The sequence below is a fragment of the Filicampus tigris genome, chromosome 10 (genome assembly GCF_054856515.1).
Source record: "Filicampus tigris isolate MCC_2025a chromosome 10, RoL_Ftig_1.0, whole genome shotgun sequence".
NCBI lineage: Eukaryota > Metazoa > Chordata > Actinopteri > Syngnathiformes > Syngnathidae > Filicampus > Filicampus tigris.
In genome coordinates this window covers 7,230,723-7,246,777 of record NC_141226.1, presented here as the reverse complement: position 1 = coordinate 7,246,777, position 16,055 = coordinate 7,230,723, and the positions used below count along the sequence as shown (strand labels likewise).

At 41.1% G+C, this 16,055-nt stretch overlaps 3 protein-coding genes across 6 annotated transcripts; 1 reads left to right on the top strand and 2 right to left on the bottom strand.

Annotated features, from left to right (window-relative positions):
* The first annotated feature begins 2,002 nt into the window (after window positions 1–2,002).
* homeza (homeobox and leucine zipper encoding a) lies at window positions 2,003–6,261 on the top strand. The gene is made up of 3 exons (XM_086043747.1): window positions 2,003–2,479; window positions 3,211–3,301; window positions 3,654–6,261. The coding sequence occupies exon 3, from the start codon at window positions 3,681–3,683 to the stop codon at window positions 5,649–5,651; it is 1,971 nt and encodes a 656-aa protein (XP_085899873.1). The 5' UTR covers window positions 2,003–2,479; window positions 3,211–3,301; window positions 3,654–3,680; the 3' UTR covers window positions 5,652–6,261.
* A 130-nt stretch (window positions 6,262–6,391) lies between these two features.
* LOC147140569 (E3 ubiquitin-protein ligase RNF212B-like) lies at window positions 6,392–11,546 on the bottom strand. 4 transcript variants are annotated; one of them, XR_015088456.1, is made up of 13 exons: window positions 11,143–11,546; window positions 10,705–10,811; window positions 10,556–10,608; window positions 8,670–8,744; window positions 8,430–8,536; window positions 8,241–8,343; window positions 8,129–8,157; window positions 8,013–8,053; window positions 7,625–7,649; window positions 7,470–7,525; window positions 7,223–7,283; window positions 7,101–7,131; window positions 6,392–7,026 (listed from the first exon to the last, which is right to left on the bottom strand). XR_015088456.1 is itself a non-coding variant. In XM_086043751.1 (13 exons), exons 4-13 carry the CDS (start codon window positions 8,742–8,744, stop codon window positions 6,963–6,965), a joined length of 606 nt encoding a protein of 201 aa, XP_085899877.1. In that variant the 5' UTR covers window positions 10,556–10,608; window positions 10,726–10,811; window positions 11,143–11,546; the 3' UTR covers window positions 6,392–6,962. The 4 variants fall into 4 exon arrangements, 3 of the variants coding, with proteins under 3 accessions (XP_085899877.1, XP_085899875.1, XP_085899876.1); XM_086043751.1 differs by having other exon boundaries at window positions 7,223–7,295; window positions 7,468–7,525; window positions 10,726–10,811; XM_086043749.1 differs by having other exon boundaries at window positions 6,394–7,026; window positions 7,223–7,295; window positions 7,468–7,525.
* Window positions 11,547–12,771: 1,225 nt separating this feature from the next.
* zp3f.1 (zona pellucida glycoprotein 3f, tandem duplicate 1) lies at window positions 12,772–14,605 on the bottom strand. The gene is made up of 9 exons (XM_086044019.1): window positions 14,440–14,605; window positions 14,170–14,336; window positions 13,996–14,096; window positions 13,792–13,880; window positions 13,551–13,728; window positions 13,377–13,482; window positions 13,219–13,304; window positions 13,045–13,136; window positions 12,772–12,972 (listed from the first exon to the last, which is right to left on the bottom strand). The coding sequence occupies exons 1-9, from the start codon at window positions 14,501–14,503 to the stop codon at window positions 12,908–12,910; spliced, it is 948 nt and encodes a 315-aa protein (XP_085900145.1). The 5' UTR covers window positions 14,504–14,605; the 3' UTR covers window positions 12,772–12,907.
* Window positions 14,606–16,055: the final 1,450 nt, after the last annotated feature.

Here is a 16,055-nt window from a genome sequence, read left to right as displayed (position 1 = left end):
ACTTAAACAAAAGTAGGCATTTGCATACATTTGGGAATCCTTGTTTTATTGATGTGAATACCTTTAGCACTAATTATTGGAACACAAAATGTGTTTGGTAAGCTCAATGACCCTTGACCTACATGCAAAGATAAAGCCACCCATGAGAAAGGGTATTTAAAGGTGAAATCAACCCAAACATATTTTTTTCAAGAATATGTTCCCAGCAGGCCCACTAGTTGAAACACGGCATTCTGATTAATATTGTGTCTGTGGAATATTAGAGAGTTAAGCAGCAAAATCCACTCCTTTTTAGCCATCTCAGGGGGCGGCCATTTTGTCACTTCTGTCGACTGAAAATGACATCACAACTGCTTAGGGCTCTGGTAACGACCAATCACGGCCAAGCTTCAGAAAACAGGTCAGCTGTGATTGGTCATTATCTGAGCAGTGAGTAGTTGTGATGTCATTTTCAGTCGACATAAGTGACAAAATGGCTGCCACCAGAGATGGCTAAAAACGAGTGATTTAACTCTCATTCCATAAACGCAATATTTATCAGAATGCCTTGTCTCAACTAGTGGGCTTGCAAAGATCATATTCTTGAAAAAATATGTTTGGGTTGACTTCCCCTTTAACATGGCCACTCGAAAGTTTTTTTCATGTTTGCATCTTCTCTAAAGAGTGGCAACATGGGAGTCTCAAAACAACTCTCATATGATCTGAAATCAAAGATTGTTCATTATCATTGTTTAGGGGAAAGATAGAAAAAGCTAGCTCAAAGATTTCAGCAGTCAGTGAAGAACAGTGACGACAGTCACAGTTCTAGTTAATTCCCAAAGTGGCAGGCCAAGAAAAATCTCGGATAAGCAGAGGTGAAGGATGGTGAGAACAGTCAAACTCATCCCACAGACAAGCGCCAAAGACCTACAACATGATCTTGCTCCTGACAGTATCACGATGCATCGTTCAACTATTCAACACACATTATACAAGCAGATGCTGTATGGGAGAGTAATGCAGAAGAATCCTTTTCTGCGCACATGCCATAAACAGAGTCGCTAGAGGGATGCTAAAAATTAACGCCCAGTCAGAAAAGACAGCTTCATTTTGGAATAAGGGGCTGTGGACTGATTCAACTAAAGTTATTTGGACAACAAGGTGCGGTGTGCATGGCGGATGAAGAACACAGCATTCCAAGACAAACACTTGCTACCCAGAGTAAAATTTGGTGGTGCTTCCATCATGCTGTGGGACTGTGTGGCCAGTGCAGGTGCTGGCAATCTTGTTGAAGTTTGCATATATTACAGTCAGTATCTGCAGATACTTGAGAAAATTGTTCAAGAATCAGTGACAAAGTTGAAGTTGTGCCGGGGTTGGATATTTCAACAAGACAATAACCCTAAACACTGCGCAAATATTACTAAGGCATTCCTGCAGAGGAACAACTTACAAGTACAACCGTTTGAAATGGACAAATCAGTCCCCAGACCTAAATATTGTAAAGCGGACATTCCATGCTTGGAAACCATCAACCTGACTACTGTATATGATATATTTAATTGAAACTGCTGATCCGAACAACCAATGATTTATAAAGGAAAAATCTTGAAAACGATCAGTAGTGCCCAAACATTTTCATACGATAATGTTTTGGTGTTTTTTTTTCATGTTTGTGCCCACTGCGGTGCTGTGTGCTTATTTTTTTATGTTGGAGCTAGCCCTCAAATTATAAGCACCATCATTTAGCAACTACATTTACATATTTCATATAATTTGTAAAAAAAAAATAAACACCTCCCCGAATAATCGCCTTCTAAAACCACACCATGTCAATGCGGGACAGTACTGCGCTGTTGGTTGATGGATAAAATAGATGATTCTGTACGCAAATAAGTCACATCGGTAAATAGTATGTGGGCCAGATCTGACGGGGGCGCACAACGTGGTTGACGTGGGGGGCGGGGGGGGGGGTTTAGTGTTTAGCCCACTGGCCGGGATTTGTTGTACAGACGCTTCCTCCCACCAATGTGAAGCCTTCCCCGGCAAACTGGCACACCCACTCCACCGAGGCTGTGACAGTCAGTTGGGCCTTGTTGGGCTTCCTGGTCCGCAGCTCCGCCTCGCCTCGATCTGGCCGGACAGTGGAAACACTTCTCAACAGAACAAAAGCGGCCGCGGACCAAGCAGCGATCGCGACCGAACACCAGCTCTTACTTGGAAATAAAAGAGCCTAACCGGGGGGGCGAGCGAGACCAAGTCCGACGAAAGGGCTACAAACTTGGTCGCCGTCGCATCTTGCCTTCCTTGGCCGTTAATCCGACGAGGTGCTCGGTTAAATAAACCAAGGGTCAAGCCGCCAGACGGACGGGCATTGTGTCCATAGTCTTCTTCCAAACTTCGGCCATTTAGAGCCGCCTCTCACGAAACGGAAACTGGGTCTTTTCTTCTTGCTGTCTTTTCGCTCACACGGAACCCCGGTACGACGGATTATTTTGTGGTAAGTTTATTTTCCACGTTAAATCGAAGTGTGTCTGGCGGCGAAGTGCGCCAGCTCAGTCAAGCGTTTTACTTAGTACGCCATGGAGGGGACTGGCACGACTACCATTGTTAGTGGCACAACGGGCAACTTTTTAGCCGTGTATACCCCCTTATTTAAATCAACATTTTTAATTTCACCGCTTTACGTGTTTAAAAAAAATATTTAAAAAAAAAAAACAACAACAACATGGGGCGGCTTCTTAAATTACCGCCCCTATTTGTTCCAATAGGTCACGAATGACGAACGTTGTGGCGTTTGAGTTGGCTCGTGGTTTGGTTACACATTTCTTACGTAGCTAAAGCGACCTAAATCTTCGGCCGTGGCGCAGTCTCAAAACAAGATGCGCATGATTTCATCTTGTTTCCTATTTAAAATGTCCACTCTTAAGGAACATTTTGTCGTTTTTTTAAAAAGTAGTTGAGCACTGTGTCCAGGCTGTGCGTGTTAAAGACTACTCACTCATTCATGAAATCCAGTGAATAAAAAAAATGGTACTTGTACTTAATACTGTTTATCCACTCTTGATTCTAAAATAGTAATACAAAGAAGTTGGCTTGTTTTGTGGATACCTGTTGCTCAACATTAATAAAGTATCTCAAACTCCTTTGATGTGTTTTTGAGTTTAGTACTTTTTAACTTGGAAAAAAAATAATGAAAGCCTATTACTGATCATTTTCTCCATTTACAAGTTCACAGGCTTCTGCTCTGCTGTTTAGCTTCGTGAAGAGGCTCTACTTGTCTTTGGAGACTTGCAGTGGAACAAAGCCCAACAAGAAAAGGGTGAGAACGTAACCGTGAAGGGTTTTCTCATGGATGTCTGTTCTCCACGCTCCCACCCTTTGCAACCAGTGCCCCCCACCCACCCCCCTGCTCACACAAAACAAAAGTCACCCACCACACTTTGGGGGAGGGGAACCCAGTCTGGACCGGGTATACGACTCATTTCAGTGGGAGTTCAGAATAAGGAGTTCAAAGTAGAGGGGGGAGGGGAAACAGCTGTCCGATAACTGACTGCGACAATGAAGGCAAAACAAAAGTTCTTTACGCATTAGCATATAACCTCTATAGTGATCAGATATTTTTTTTCACCCCGAAACTATCAACATATGAAATAACCCCCTTTTTCTTCCAGGTGAAACACCCTACTTGTAAGGCCCAGATGGCGACCTACGATGAACAAAATGGCAGAGTGGGACCATATGCGGCCAAGAAGTTCTTGGAGAGCAAAACGACAAAGACTGTTTGTAAAGTAAAGCAAGAAGATAAACATGCTGTTCAAGATTTGCATCTTCCAGCCAGGTCACCTGAAAGCAACCCTGGCTCTGCGTCCGGTTTCACCACCAACCACAACTCTGTTGTGTGCTTGCCCCTTGTGTCAGAAGAACTAAAATTGGTGTGGACACATTCTGATCAAACCCGCGAACTTGACTCCATTCCAGAGCTAGTCCAAGCCTTTAACTTGTTTCCATACCCATCTTCACTTGAGGTCAACACCCTGGCCCGCGTTTGCTCTTTGCCCTTGGACAAAGTTAAGGTTTGGTTTATGGTACAGAGAATTAAATATGGGATCAGTTGGTCATCAGAGGAGATAGAGGAGACACGACGGAAACTATCAGTGCCATATTCTTTTGATGACTCCACTGAAACAAGTGATGAAGCCAAAGTAATTGAGGATAAAGATTCTGAAGCAGAGCCCGTCTTCCCGAGTGTGACTCCCCAGAAGAAGAAACCAAAATGTGAATCGCCAGATTCTTATAAACCAACCAAATCCACCTCCCCGTGTTTCAGTTCCACATTACCTCCACCTCAGGATTCCTACTTCTACCGCCCACCAAGTGACATACCATCAAGTGCTAATGCGGCGGCTGCCACCGCCGCCGATGCTGCTGCTGAGGTGTCCTTGGACCTTTCGGGGTCCTCTCCACAACAACACCGCCATGGACGCTATAAAAAGTCTAAAGCTCAACTTGCTGCACTTCGCAAGAGCTTTTTGAGAGAGAACTGGCCTGCAGAGGTGGAGCTTAGGCGCTTGCAGGAAGAGACTGGTTTGAGCCGCAATGACATCCGGAAATGGTTCAGCGACAGCCGTTACCAGCTTAGAGTCGGTCGGGGAAGCCTGGCGGCAGCCCAGGGCTTTTCTGCCCTCCCGGTTGTCGGAGGCAAACACGAACAACAAAGCGAACCTCTTTCACTTACGACTCAAAAGAGTCGTCTTATTAATCCCGCGGGGAAGGGCCAGGAAGGAGCCCGAAGCAATGTGGTAAGAAATTCACATTTCTTTCAGACTTTCTTGTCTCACAGCCTTGAGGCTTTCGGGGAACGGGACCTTGAGGCGGAGGGATATGAAGCGATGGAAGATCTGTCTGGCGATGGAGACAGTCTAAAAGACGGGGAACAAAGTGAAGAAGAGCCTTTGCAGTTGGTCAAGCCGTGCAAGCTCGACCAACAGGCTCCTCCGCAGGAACCGCCCGACGCATTCAAGTCCTCTCCCTGCTCCACCCCCTCTGGAACTCCACCACTTGCGGCGTCACCATACAAACAGCCCCCAGACAACATCAGCACATCAAAGAAGTCAGTCCACTCAGTCAGGGGCAATAATCTACACCTCTCAACGGCATCTACATCCCGGACATCTGGTGGCAGACCGAGAAAGACCAAGGAGCAGTTGGCTTTGTTAAAGCAGCACTTCCTGCGATGCCAGTGGCCCAAGAGTGAAGATTACACAGAACTTGTTAAGATTACAGGTTTACCTCGAGCTGATGTTATCCAGTGGTTTGGGGACACGCGTTATGCTGTGAAAAACGGCCAGCTGCGATGGGTTAAGGGGGTCCGTGACAAATTCTTGGCAGAGCTCGCCGCCCAACAGAGTAATGCCGGTTTACCTAATGGTTCAGGAACGTCTCCGCGAGTTGGTGGTAGCCGCAAACGGAAATCTCAAGTGAATGGAACCAGTGCAGGTTCCCCAAATGTGCAGCCATTAGTAAACTATTTCCTCTCAACAGGCTCACTCAATGAAAAAGACCTTGACATATTATGCAAGAAATCTAAAATGAGTTACCAACAAGTGCGGGATTGGTTCTCAGCTCAGGTTGTTGGGGAGACTGACCAAGAACCTGTCGTTACAGATTAAAGGTTGAAACCTACTGAAGGGTTCGTGTCGACTGAGCACTCCAATAATATCATCTCGACCAGCAAGCTTAGTTGTCACTTGGTATCTACTATTTTGCTTTATCTGAAGCATGATTGTAACATTTAGTCTTCCGAGTACAAGCCCAAATCAAGCTTTGAGGCATGTATATTGACTTCATTTTCTGCTTATCCTAATATATTTGAAACTGAAGAACTTTGCTGCCTGTGTTTCTGTAAATAGGAAAGAAATGTGTACACTGGTTTGCTATATTTTTTCTTGTTTAGATATAAATGGCAGAATAGCTCATTGTAGCAGTAATTTAAACTGGTGGTTCTTTTGGTACCCGAGTACAGTGGACGAGACAAGATTTCTGTGGACTTTGCCACTGACATGTTTGTAATCATTCCTTTGTAACCCATTATTCCTTATAAGGAATGCACACTGGACATTTTCCCCTTTAATTTGACATCTTGCACTTTGGATTTGGAGCCTGCTACCGTTATGTTTAATAAGTCCAATTATTTCATGTACTAAACACTGTCCTGCTTTAACCTGCTGTTGTTTGTTAACTTATACAAGTTTAGATTAAAAAAAACAAGTTACAAACATTGCCATTCACTTCTGCAGACTTTTTCCAAAACACAGTCCTTGATTCACTTGGCTAATCTGTTGAAATACTGGTTTCAATTTCACTGTGCTAAGAAAAAACACAATGCTGATCTAACTCCGTGAATTTATTAAATCATTAAAGTAGACAAATGAGGTACATGTAACTTAACAATATAAAGAATTTGAATCAGCTGGTGATCACGACATGTATAATAAGAAATATTTTATTTCTTACTTGTGACGAACAGCACTATATTCAAGTTGTTTTAATCTTCAATCGCATACATGCACCAAGTCACCTCACTTGGTTATGTTTTAAAGAAATGTCCGAAGCGTTTGTTTACATCTGTTTCAAAAAATAGTCGTTCAAAAATTCATCTAAAGTTGTCAGGAATACATTCAAAGATGAATTTGTGTACGAACACTGCTTCATATCATTGCAATGATTTGAATTGTAAATTTTGCGAGCGACTGTGCAATTAACGGTAATGCCCCTCACAATTTAATGTGTAGACCTAAAGCATCTAACCCTAACCCAGGACTAACGAGCCCCATGAAGAAACTAGACCATATGACTTAAATGACTCAACGGAAAACAACGCAGTACAACAACTGAAGTGTGGACAAAAAAATAATCCTACCTTTTTTTTTCTCTCAACAAAAACAGCTTTTGATGTGTATTTACAAATAGAACAGGTTTGATTAACGCCTAGGTGAGTGAATTGATAAGTCAGTCATCAGATGGAACTGGAAGATGTTTGGTGTTCTGTGAATGACACAAATTGAAGAGCAGAATGTACAAATGAGACAAAAAGATGACTTAAGGATTGCGTTTCTCACCTTGTAGATGGGCTGATGGATGTCGGGGTCCCTTTAAAAACAGTGAGGAACATCAAGGCATTTAATATTCGGAGACCATCAGACCAAATATGCACAAATGAATGATGGGAAACATAACTTACTGTGTCCGTATGGAAGAAGAGGGCTGTGGCTAGACAAAGAAGTGGTCGATCCAGGAGTCTGGGGAAAATCATACTGTACACATGAGAACTTATTTATTATAAAAGTAGTTGATTGCATAATGAGTCTTTAATATGCAGCAACTCCATGATAGTACACTATTGCAAATGCATGCAGAACAGTATTTTGTTCATTTCATTTGCTCAAAAATGATAAGAAATTGAATTGAATAATCCTGGTACTTAACTGCACGGGATGCAAGACCAAGACCTCTGTCTCTGGGCCACACTGGGGAATCTGCTGGACTGAAAAGCAAACAACACATTGGGACCTATGTGTGTTGTAAAATACTTTTCTTTTGTTAGTTTTGGGGCTATATAACAACATGGCTGTGTCAGACATACCTCATAGTTCTTAAATGAGGGGTAACTGGGGATACAAAACAAGTACAGCATGAATCAAAATTATTAGATTGAGCAACAATATTAAAAAAAAAAATTAAAAAAAAAACATTCCAATAGCGAACACACCGCCGCAAGGGTGAAAAATACCCAACGTGTCATAATTTCGTTAGTAATCATGCAGAATTATAATGAAATTTTGAGACTCAATTTGCAAGTGTATTTGGATTCACACCATAATGTAATACTGCTTATCTTCTTAAACAATCCTCTTCTTCAGAGTTTCATAGGAAATTGGTTGGGAAGGTTTTGCATAATCCTGCTTAATTACGAACAGAATTTTTTTTTTTTTTTTTTATCTAGGAAGAGGTAATTGGCTAAGTGGGATTACCAGGAGAAGTGACAGCCACGGGGAGCGAGATCCTTCGAGCACTATATGAGACTCAAGTTTCAGTTACAGCTTCAACACAACAAATCATTCATTGTGAGAGGTAAATTTGCTTTTACCCATTCGTCTGAAATTGTCCTGGAGAAGCCTATGGAGAGAAGACTTCCACTTTAACCAACTATTCCAAAAACACTTTTGAAATTCGAATTTAAAATTCAGGAACACACGTACCCTCCTCTGTGAAAGAGGCTTTTTCAGCTCGGCCATCTCTCTTTTCAGCTCCATATTTTGGCTTTTTAAATCAGCATTCTCTCTTTTCAATTCAGCTATTTGCCTTATGGCAAAAGAAACAACTGTGACAATCCAAGCAAATATTTGTCTCATTTACGAGTACAATGAATACATCCTTGAGCCAGTCACCTGTAACTCTGCTGAGTGACTTCTTTCAAACACTTTTCAAGTTCAACAGACTTGTGCTTGAAATAAGCCGTTGCCCGCTCCATTTGTGCCCGCTGAAAATCGGCAACCTGAGGGAGTACCCGCCTTTCATGTTCAGATATGAATTCAGGGCTTTCTTAGGCCATCAATAAGGTTAAATACCTCTCAGAATGGCAGAGTCATGAAAAGAACCGCAGTAAAAAGGGCTGAAGGTGAACAAACCTGTGAAATGTGTTCAAGTCGTGACTGGATGAGCTTCACAGGATCCATAAAAAACACCCTTTCCTGTGGTTTCATCTAAAACACAAAGCCATTTGTTTTTTAGGAAGACCACTATCACACCTTATACATATCAACATTTCCAAAGACATTCTGAAATAATTTCCTATTTCTGATTTGTTTTTTCAAAATCCGTGTGTATATGTAGAGTTTAAGGACAATTCAGCATTTTTTTAATTCCTCTGCTACAGCACAACTGAAGATTATGAGAATGAAAGTGTACCCCAAAAAGCAATCCCAGTATCTCCCTCACACAGTGCAACACATTTTATTCCACTGCACAAGGTGTGAGTTTGGCAGCCCACAATAAAAGGCCACTTTCAACTGTGCAGTTTGACTGTATTAAGGGGGGGGGGCTGGGGGGTCAGGTTCAGGTATCTGGTCTGACGACCATTTGCTTAATGCAGTGCAACAGATCTTCTTTGTATAATGTTGATCACGTTATTAATTAAGTCCTGTGGAATGTTGCCCCACGCCTTTACAATGTCTGTGCAAAGATGTTGGATATTGGTAAGAACTGGAACATGTTGTACACATCACACCAGAACAACCCAAACATCCTGAGTGGGTGACATTTCCGGTGAGTATGCTCGCCTCGCAAGAACTGGTTGTGTTTTCAGCCATCAGGTATTGTGTACATCCTTTCAACATTAGAGTGTCCATGACATAACTCCCCAAATACAATAAAACTGCACATTTTATAGTGTAAACCTAAGACACACTTGTGCAATTGTCAAGCAGTCTAAACAGCATTTTGATATCCCACACCTGGAAGGTGGACGGATTATCTCGGCAAAGGAGTAGTGGTCACTAAAACAGATTTGTGAACAATATTTAAAAGAAGTCCTTGTGCAGATAGAAACACGTTTTATATCTTTGAGTTCAGCTCATGATAAATGGTTGTAAAAACTCAAGTGTTGTGTATATATCTATATTCAGTAGGTTCAGTATCTCTCAGAAGGCTATGACCATGAAAGTCATATAAATGTATAATCACTTCGTCATATTCAGAGGTGGGCATTTTACTAAAACTTGCCAGCCCGTTTATCGCCATCCGGCTGCAACCTGGGTACCCTTCCGCCATTATTCTATCCGCCTTTTTGTCAAGCCGGACTAAATAGTAATCGCCTATCAGTCTGTCCATCCATCATTTTAAACGCACTTCTGTTAGCGCATCCGTCGACTCTGAACAGCATCAATGATATAGATAGGCGATGGAAGGCGATATGCATTTTTTAACAGAAAAAGACACGTCAGAATAGCCAGAAATTAAAAACATGTCAATGCTTGAAATGAATTAAAATTGTCTGATTTATTATGTCCTGAACAGAACTTAGTAATGCTAACATAAATACTAGTTAATCCATCAGTATTATAGATCAAAAAGGTGATTTGAAGTTGCAATGCCAAAGACAAATAAGCATTTATCAAGCTTGTGTATATTTCTGTACTGATTATTTTTTATGCTCTCGCTTTATGTACATGCTAAATAAAAACATTTTAAGTCTTAAGCCACAGTGTATTTGTAGTTTAACCAAGTTTAACTGTTAACACCAGTATTTGTGTGAACCTGTTATCAGTTTGGCAATTCCATTAAGGTTTTGGGGAATCAATGCTTGCATGCTGTGAAAACAAATTCATTCATTTTCATATCTTCTGTATAATCATTTTAATACCAACTCAACTTACCTTCTCTTCGTGAGTAAATATGGACCGATTTGGCTCTTACTAAATACATCTAATCTAAATTGTGCATGAAATACAACTCTAGCAAGTGGAAAATTACATTGGGTCACCGCAACACAAGATCCAAAGTCAAAATCACCAACCTGATCTGTGATGGGCAGGTAAGTGCACCTGGTTCCACATATGGCACATTGCTCTGAGGGAAAATGCACAATCGCAAGAGTGACTCAAACCATATTGTCAATCACTTATTACAAGGAATCAGAATATTATCAAAACAGACAAGCCTTGCCAGATTTAATGCAGGCCTCACAGCAGATGTGTCCACAGCTGGACACTGCAAACTTTGATCCTGTTCTTGAGAAGCACTTGTTGCAGTGGAACCACTCCATAACCTAGCTGCAAACAAACAAACAAACAAAAAAGGCTACGAGCAAAACTTAAGACTTGTAAAATGATAGTTAAGCTTTACATCTACAATAAATTGCTTTTTCACTTCTATTTACGTATGTCATCACATTATCTTCAAGCATATTCAAAAAATGTCTCTCACACAAACATAGTTATTCTTAACTAATAGCATGCTATTAAATGTCTTCACGTGTTAGCTAAAAGAGTTTATGCTACTTCAAATTTTCAAATCAGATTTCACATGTTACTTCAAACATGAAATTAAATACTCAATATGCTGACAAATCGAAAACATACTCTCATATTTTAGTAATCTTACCTGCCGCAAATCTGAGAAGTGGGAGACAAATATGGACAACAGTTAGCCGCCGTTAGCTTGCGAATAGTAGCTATGAGGCAGTTGACTTGTGACTATTGAGACATTCACTGAACTTCGGTATTAATACAAATACACTACATACAAACTCGAAATGAAAAAACGATTTATATAAATACAAAACTGCAGCAAACCAGGGGCTATTTCCATAAACAATTAGAAAAACTCTAACAGCAACTTTAAACAACTTTAACAAGGACCAGACAAACAGTTAGTGAGGAGGCGGAGTTTCCAAGTCTTTCCAACACTTTGACTGGTAGGAAAGCTATGGAAGCCTTGGAATAAACCTGTTCAGTATTTACGATCGCTTATGTGTGGTGACCGAGTTTGGCCAAGCCACTGACTCATTGACTGTGATGAGAAATTGAACTACACACTCACTGGCCTTAACCCTTAAAGGGGAAATCAACCCAAACACATTTTTTCAAGAATATGTTCCCAGCGGACCCACTAGTTGAAACACGGCACTCTGATTAATATTGTGTTTGTGGAATATGAGTTAAGCAGCAAAAATCACCCCTTTTTAGCCACCTCAGGGGGCGGCCATTTTGGAACTTCTGTCGACTGAAAATGACATCACAACTGCTCAGGGCTCAGGTATCGACCAGTCATGGCTTAGCTTCAGAAAACAGGTCAGCCTTGATTGGTCGTTACCTGAGCACTTGTGATGTCATTTTCAGTTGACAAGTGACAAAATGGCCGCCCCGAGATGGTCAAAAATGGGTGGATTAACTCTTATGCCACAAACGCGATATCAGAATGCCTTGTTTCAACTAGTGGGCTTGCATTGAACATTCTTGAAAAAAATATATTTGGGTTGACTTCCTCTAAATGGGAGCTCAACCCAAACATACTTTGGTTTTGTAACTGTACAATAGATTTTTCTTCAAGAATGTTCCTTTAAAGCGAAACTCAACCCAAGCATTTTTTAAGAATATGTTCTATGATAGCCCACTAGTTGAAACAAGGCATTCTGATAAATATGGCATTTGTGAAATAAGAGTTAATCGACTCATTTTTAGCCATCTCTGGGGGTGGCCATTTCGTCTTGTCGACTGAAAATTACATCACAACTACCCAGGGCTCAGGTAACGACCAATCACGGCTCAGCTTTAGAAAACAGGTTAGCCGTGAACAGTTGTGATGTCATTTTCAGTCAAAGACAAAATAGCCGCCCCAAGAGATGGCTAAAAATGTGTGCATTTTGCTTAACATATTCCACAAACAAAATTAATCAGAATGCTACGTTTCAACTAGTGGGTCTGCTGGGAACATATTCTTGAGAAAAAAAAAAAAATTGGGGGTTGACTTCGGCTTTAATGGGCACGCCTGCCTTAGAACATCCTGGATAACTACACAGGGGCTGTGGACCACCTAAATTAGGGAAACTGTTTTATTATACTATCATTTATGCATGCTTGTCTGTAGTTGTAGACTCTCCATTAGTCAAAAACAACTTGGTAATTGTCTGTGATGAATAGAATGCAAAGCTTGTTCGTGAAGTAGTTACATTTTTATACAATACCCCAACTTGTGCAATCAGCAATAAAAAATAAATAGCCACAAAACAAATATGTTCCAGATGTTTATTGGATATACAAATTTTAGGCTAGAAAATTGGTTGACCAAGCAGCTTGAGAAAACATTTTGCAGTCTATTCCTGTTGGCAAGAATACATGTTAAGGAAATGCCACACCAAAAATTGTCTCTAGACACCAACTTCACTGATAGTCAGTGGTCCAAGGACTGCATTCTGGACAACGCCATGTTTCCCTGCAAGCACAAAGTACTTTCAGGTCAGCAAAATTCCAGGAGAGCGGGGGTAGGGGGAGTTAACAGAAATACCTGAAGCTACACTCCTTGACCACCTGGACTTGCAGCTTGTTTCACAGCAGTCACACAGCTTGCTATGCACCGGGTTGTCCACCAACTCCCAACTGAAATGGTGAACGTTTGTTGGGATTAGTAAATTAAGGAACATTTCAACGAAATGGGGGAGCTGATAAAAATTCTACTTACCCGTGCCCTTTGACAAAGTTGCACGCCTTCTTAGTGTTGTCAATACCAGCTGGATCCCAAGCTACAAGTTTACAGTGGATAAACACCTGTTGAGAAGAGCATGGACATGAAGTCAACATCATGTTGAAAAAGGCAACTCTGCAATTACAAAAAGTTACCTCCTCTTCAAGAGCAAATCTAAATGCTTGAAGATATAGTCTGATTTCTGATGACCTCTCCCTTGGTTCAAATCTGGAACGTGACATCTTGCTGTCCAAAAGACACCTATTAATGAAGAAAAGAATGATTATATTGCTATAGGTTTACTCATGAAGCCTGCTTTTGGATAGTACCCCTTATTGCCAATAATGTTGTAAAACTGGTCAGGCTGGCGCTCTGGCGTAGTGCTAGCTATACACTCATCCATCAGAAGGAGCAATGGCTGATGTGTATTTTCTTCCACACGAGCCATGATTGGGATGAATGAACCAAGAGAAAAACGGGTTGATTCAGCCGGACCGGAAAAGTCATCTAGAAAAAAAAAAAAACATTATGTTGAGCACACAAAAACTCTCATTTTTGCCATGAACCCACCATTCATAAGTGCCATATGGAAGACTAGACCCGACTGGCCATAGGTTGAGAATACTGGGTCAAAGGTGGTTGGGGACCATTCTTTGGGCCTGCAAAAAAATAAAAAGGTTTAGTGCAATATTAAATGCCAACTTCAAAAACAGTTATTGGTGAAATGATCGCTTTTAGAGGTTGACGGCGCAGAACCACATCATACCGACCAACCTGTCAAATATGCAAATAACAGGGTGGACGAAGGTTGGCACTTGAGAGCCAGGAGACAAATAAACCAAGTCATTGGTGTGCACTACCTTGTCCCCGGTCACCTATGACAAAGTGTAGAACGTCTTAGTGTTAAGGCATCAAAACCACAAGACGGTGGCATAAACAGGTACCCACCATTGTCCTGAAGTTACAGTCTACATACTCCACAGTGAAAGTTGCCTCCCGAGCAGACAAGCTGGTGGGAACACAAGTTCCCAAACGGAAAAGCGATGTGTCGGCATGGTGTCTGCTTTCCGTCCACACCAGTGACATAAAATCTGGCCTACAGTCCAGCTTGACATCTCAAGAGGGGGAAAAAAAAAAAAAAAAACAAATACAGTAAATGAGAACACAAATTTGCTTAAATTTAAAAAAATAAACAAACTTTTGCTAAACCAACATTACCTGCATACACTGCAATGGCCGCAGCTAAGCTCAGAAGCAATGCACTATGCCAAATGAAAGCCATCGTGACTGAACATGCACTTAGAGCACTGATACTGTTTTTATCCACTCTGACTGGAAGGTGACAATCGAATCAAACTGCTTCACCTGGTGCATGCCGACGAGCACAGGTGCATCTGATTACTGTGAGCTCTTTCCACATTCCACGTTAGTGCAATGCAGCATTTCCCATATTTTCACATGAATAAATGAAGTCATACTGGTGGTGTGTGGCCCGCGCATTTGGTACCTGGGCCTTCAATGAGGATTTACCCCACTTATTCGACCTCATAATAACACCGCAATCAAATCACAATTGTAGAAATCATCAATAGCAAACAAAAACACCATATAATAGCATACGACTATGCCATGTACACCATACGGAGCAATTAAGAATCAACATTCATCTGGTAAGATGGCAAAAACATAAATAAATAAAATATATTATACTCACCAGAGATGCCTATTAGTACATTTATTATTGTTCGCAAATTGCTGCAGATTTATTGCTTGTCGAATTTAGCTTGTTCTGACCAACCAATAAGGGGATGGAAAATACTGTATATTGTGTGCCAGATAGCGAATTTAAAATCTGACTGGCTAAAGAAACAGTCTAATTGCAAATATGGTTGACAACACATTGGCAATCACTACTGGTTTTTGCTGGCCATGGGCAAGTTGGACTGACGGGGCAACAGACAGTGGATGAAATCCGACTGAACAAAAAGACGTCGATCTATATGCTATGAAATGAAGAGGATAGACTGTTGGGAATAAGTCGATACCAAATACTATCATTTAGGTTGTAAATGTAGGTCAGTGCTTCTGATAGTGTTCAGGCCAGCAGAGAAGGCCTTGCTGGCACCGATGTCTCGCCACTGAGTCAAACATTCTACACTCAAGTATGGCTTTTACAACTTGCTCGCTATTTAGCATTTACTTTCTCAAAGGTTCTGTCATAGATGTCACAATTATTTTGTTGTTTCCCCATTATTTTGTATTACTTCACTTAATTTATGTATTTGTTGTAAATGATAAACACAGTATAGTCCACAGGGGCGGAGCCATGGGTGGGTCTGGGTGTGCACAGGCCCAGCCAGATTGACAGTCTGCCCCCCCAGTGAGATTCATGAAAAAATATATGCTTTTAAATTTTTTGTAAATTATTATTAAATCATTTTTGAATTTGCGTTTCGTTGTGTTTTTTATTTTATTGAATATCAAGAGTGGTATGATTGTGGTTTCCTAAGGAAGATCTGAACTTCATTTTATTCAGTTTGTCATTTTATTTGAATGTACGATGTGTCGGGACAGGAGGATTGTGCTCAGTCAGAGAAATATTCAGGCCCGCCCTGATTTTTCCAGCCCCAACCGTTAGCCATGTTCTCGCTCCGCCCCTGATAGTCCATCCATATAGAGACAACCATTTACACTCACATGCACAGCACCACTGACTTGGAACTGAACCCACGCTGCCTGCACCCAAGTCAGCCGTGTGTACCGCTATACACCATTAATGTGTAGTTTTTTTTCATGAATATATATTATTAAATATTTGTTTGGTAGTTAAATGT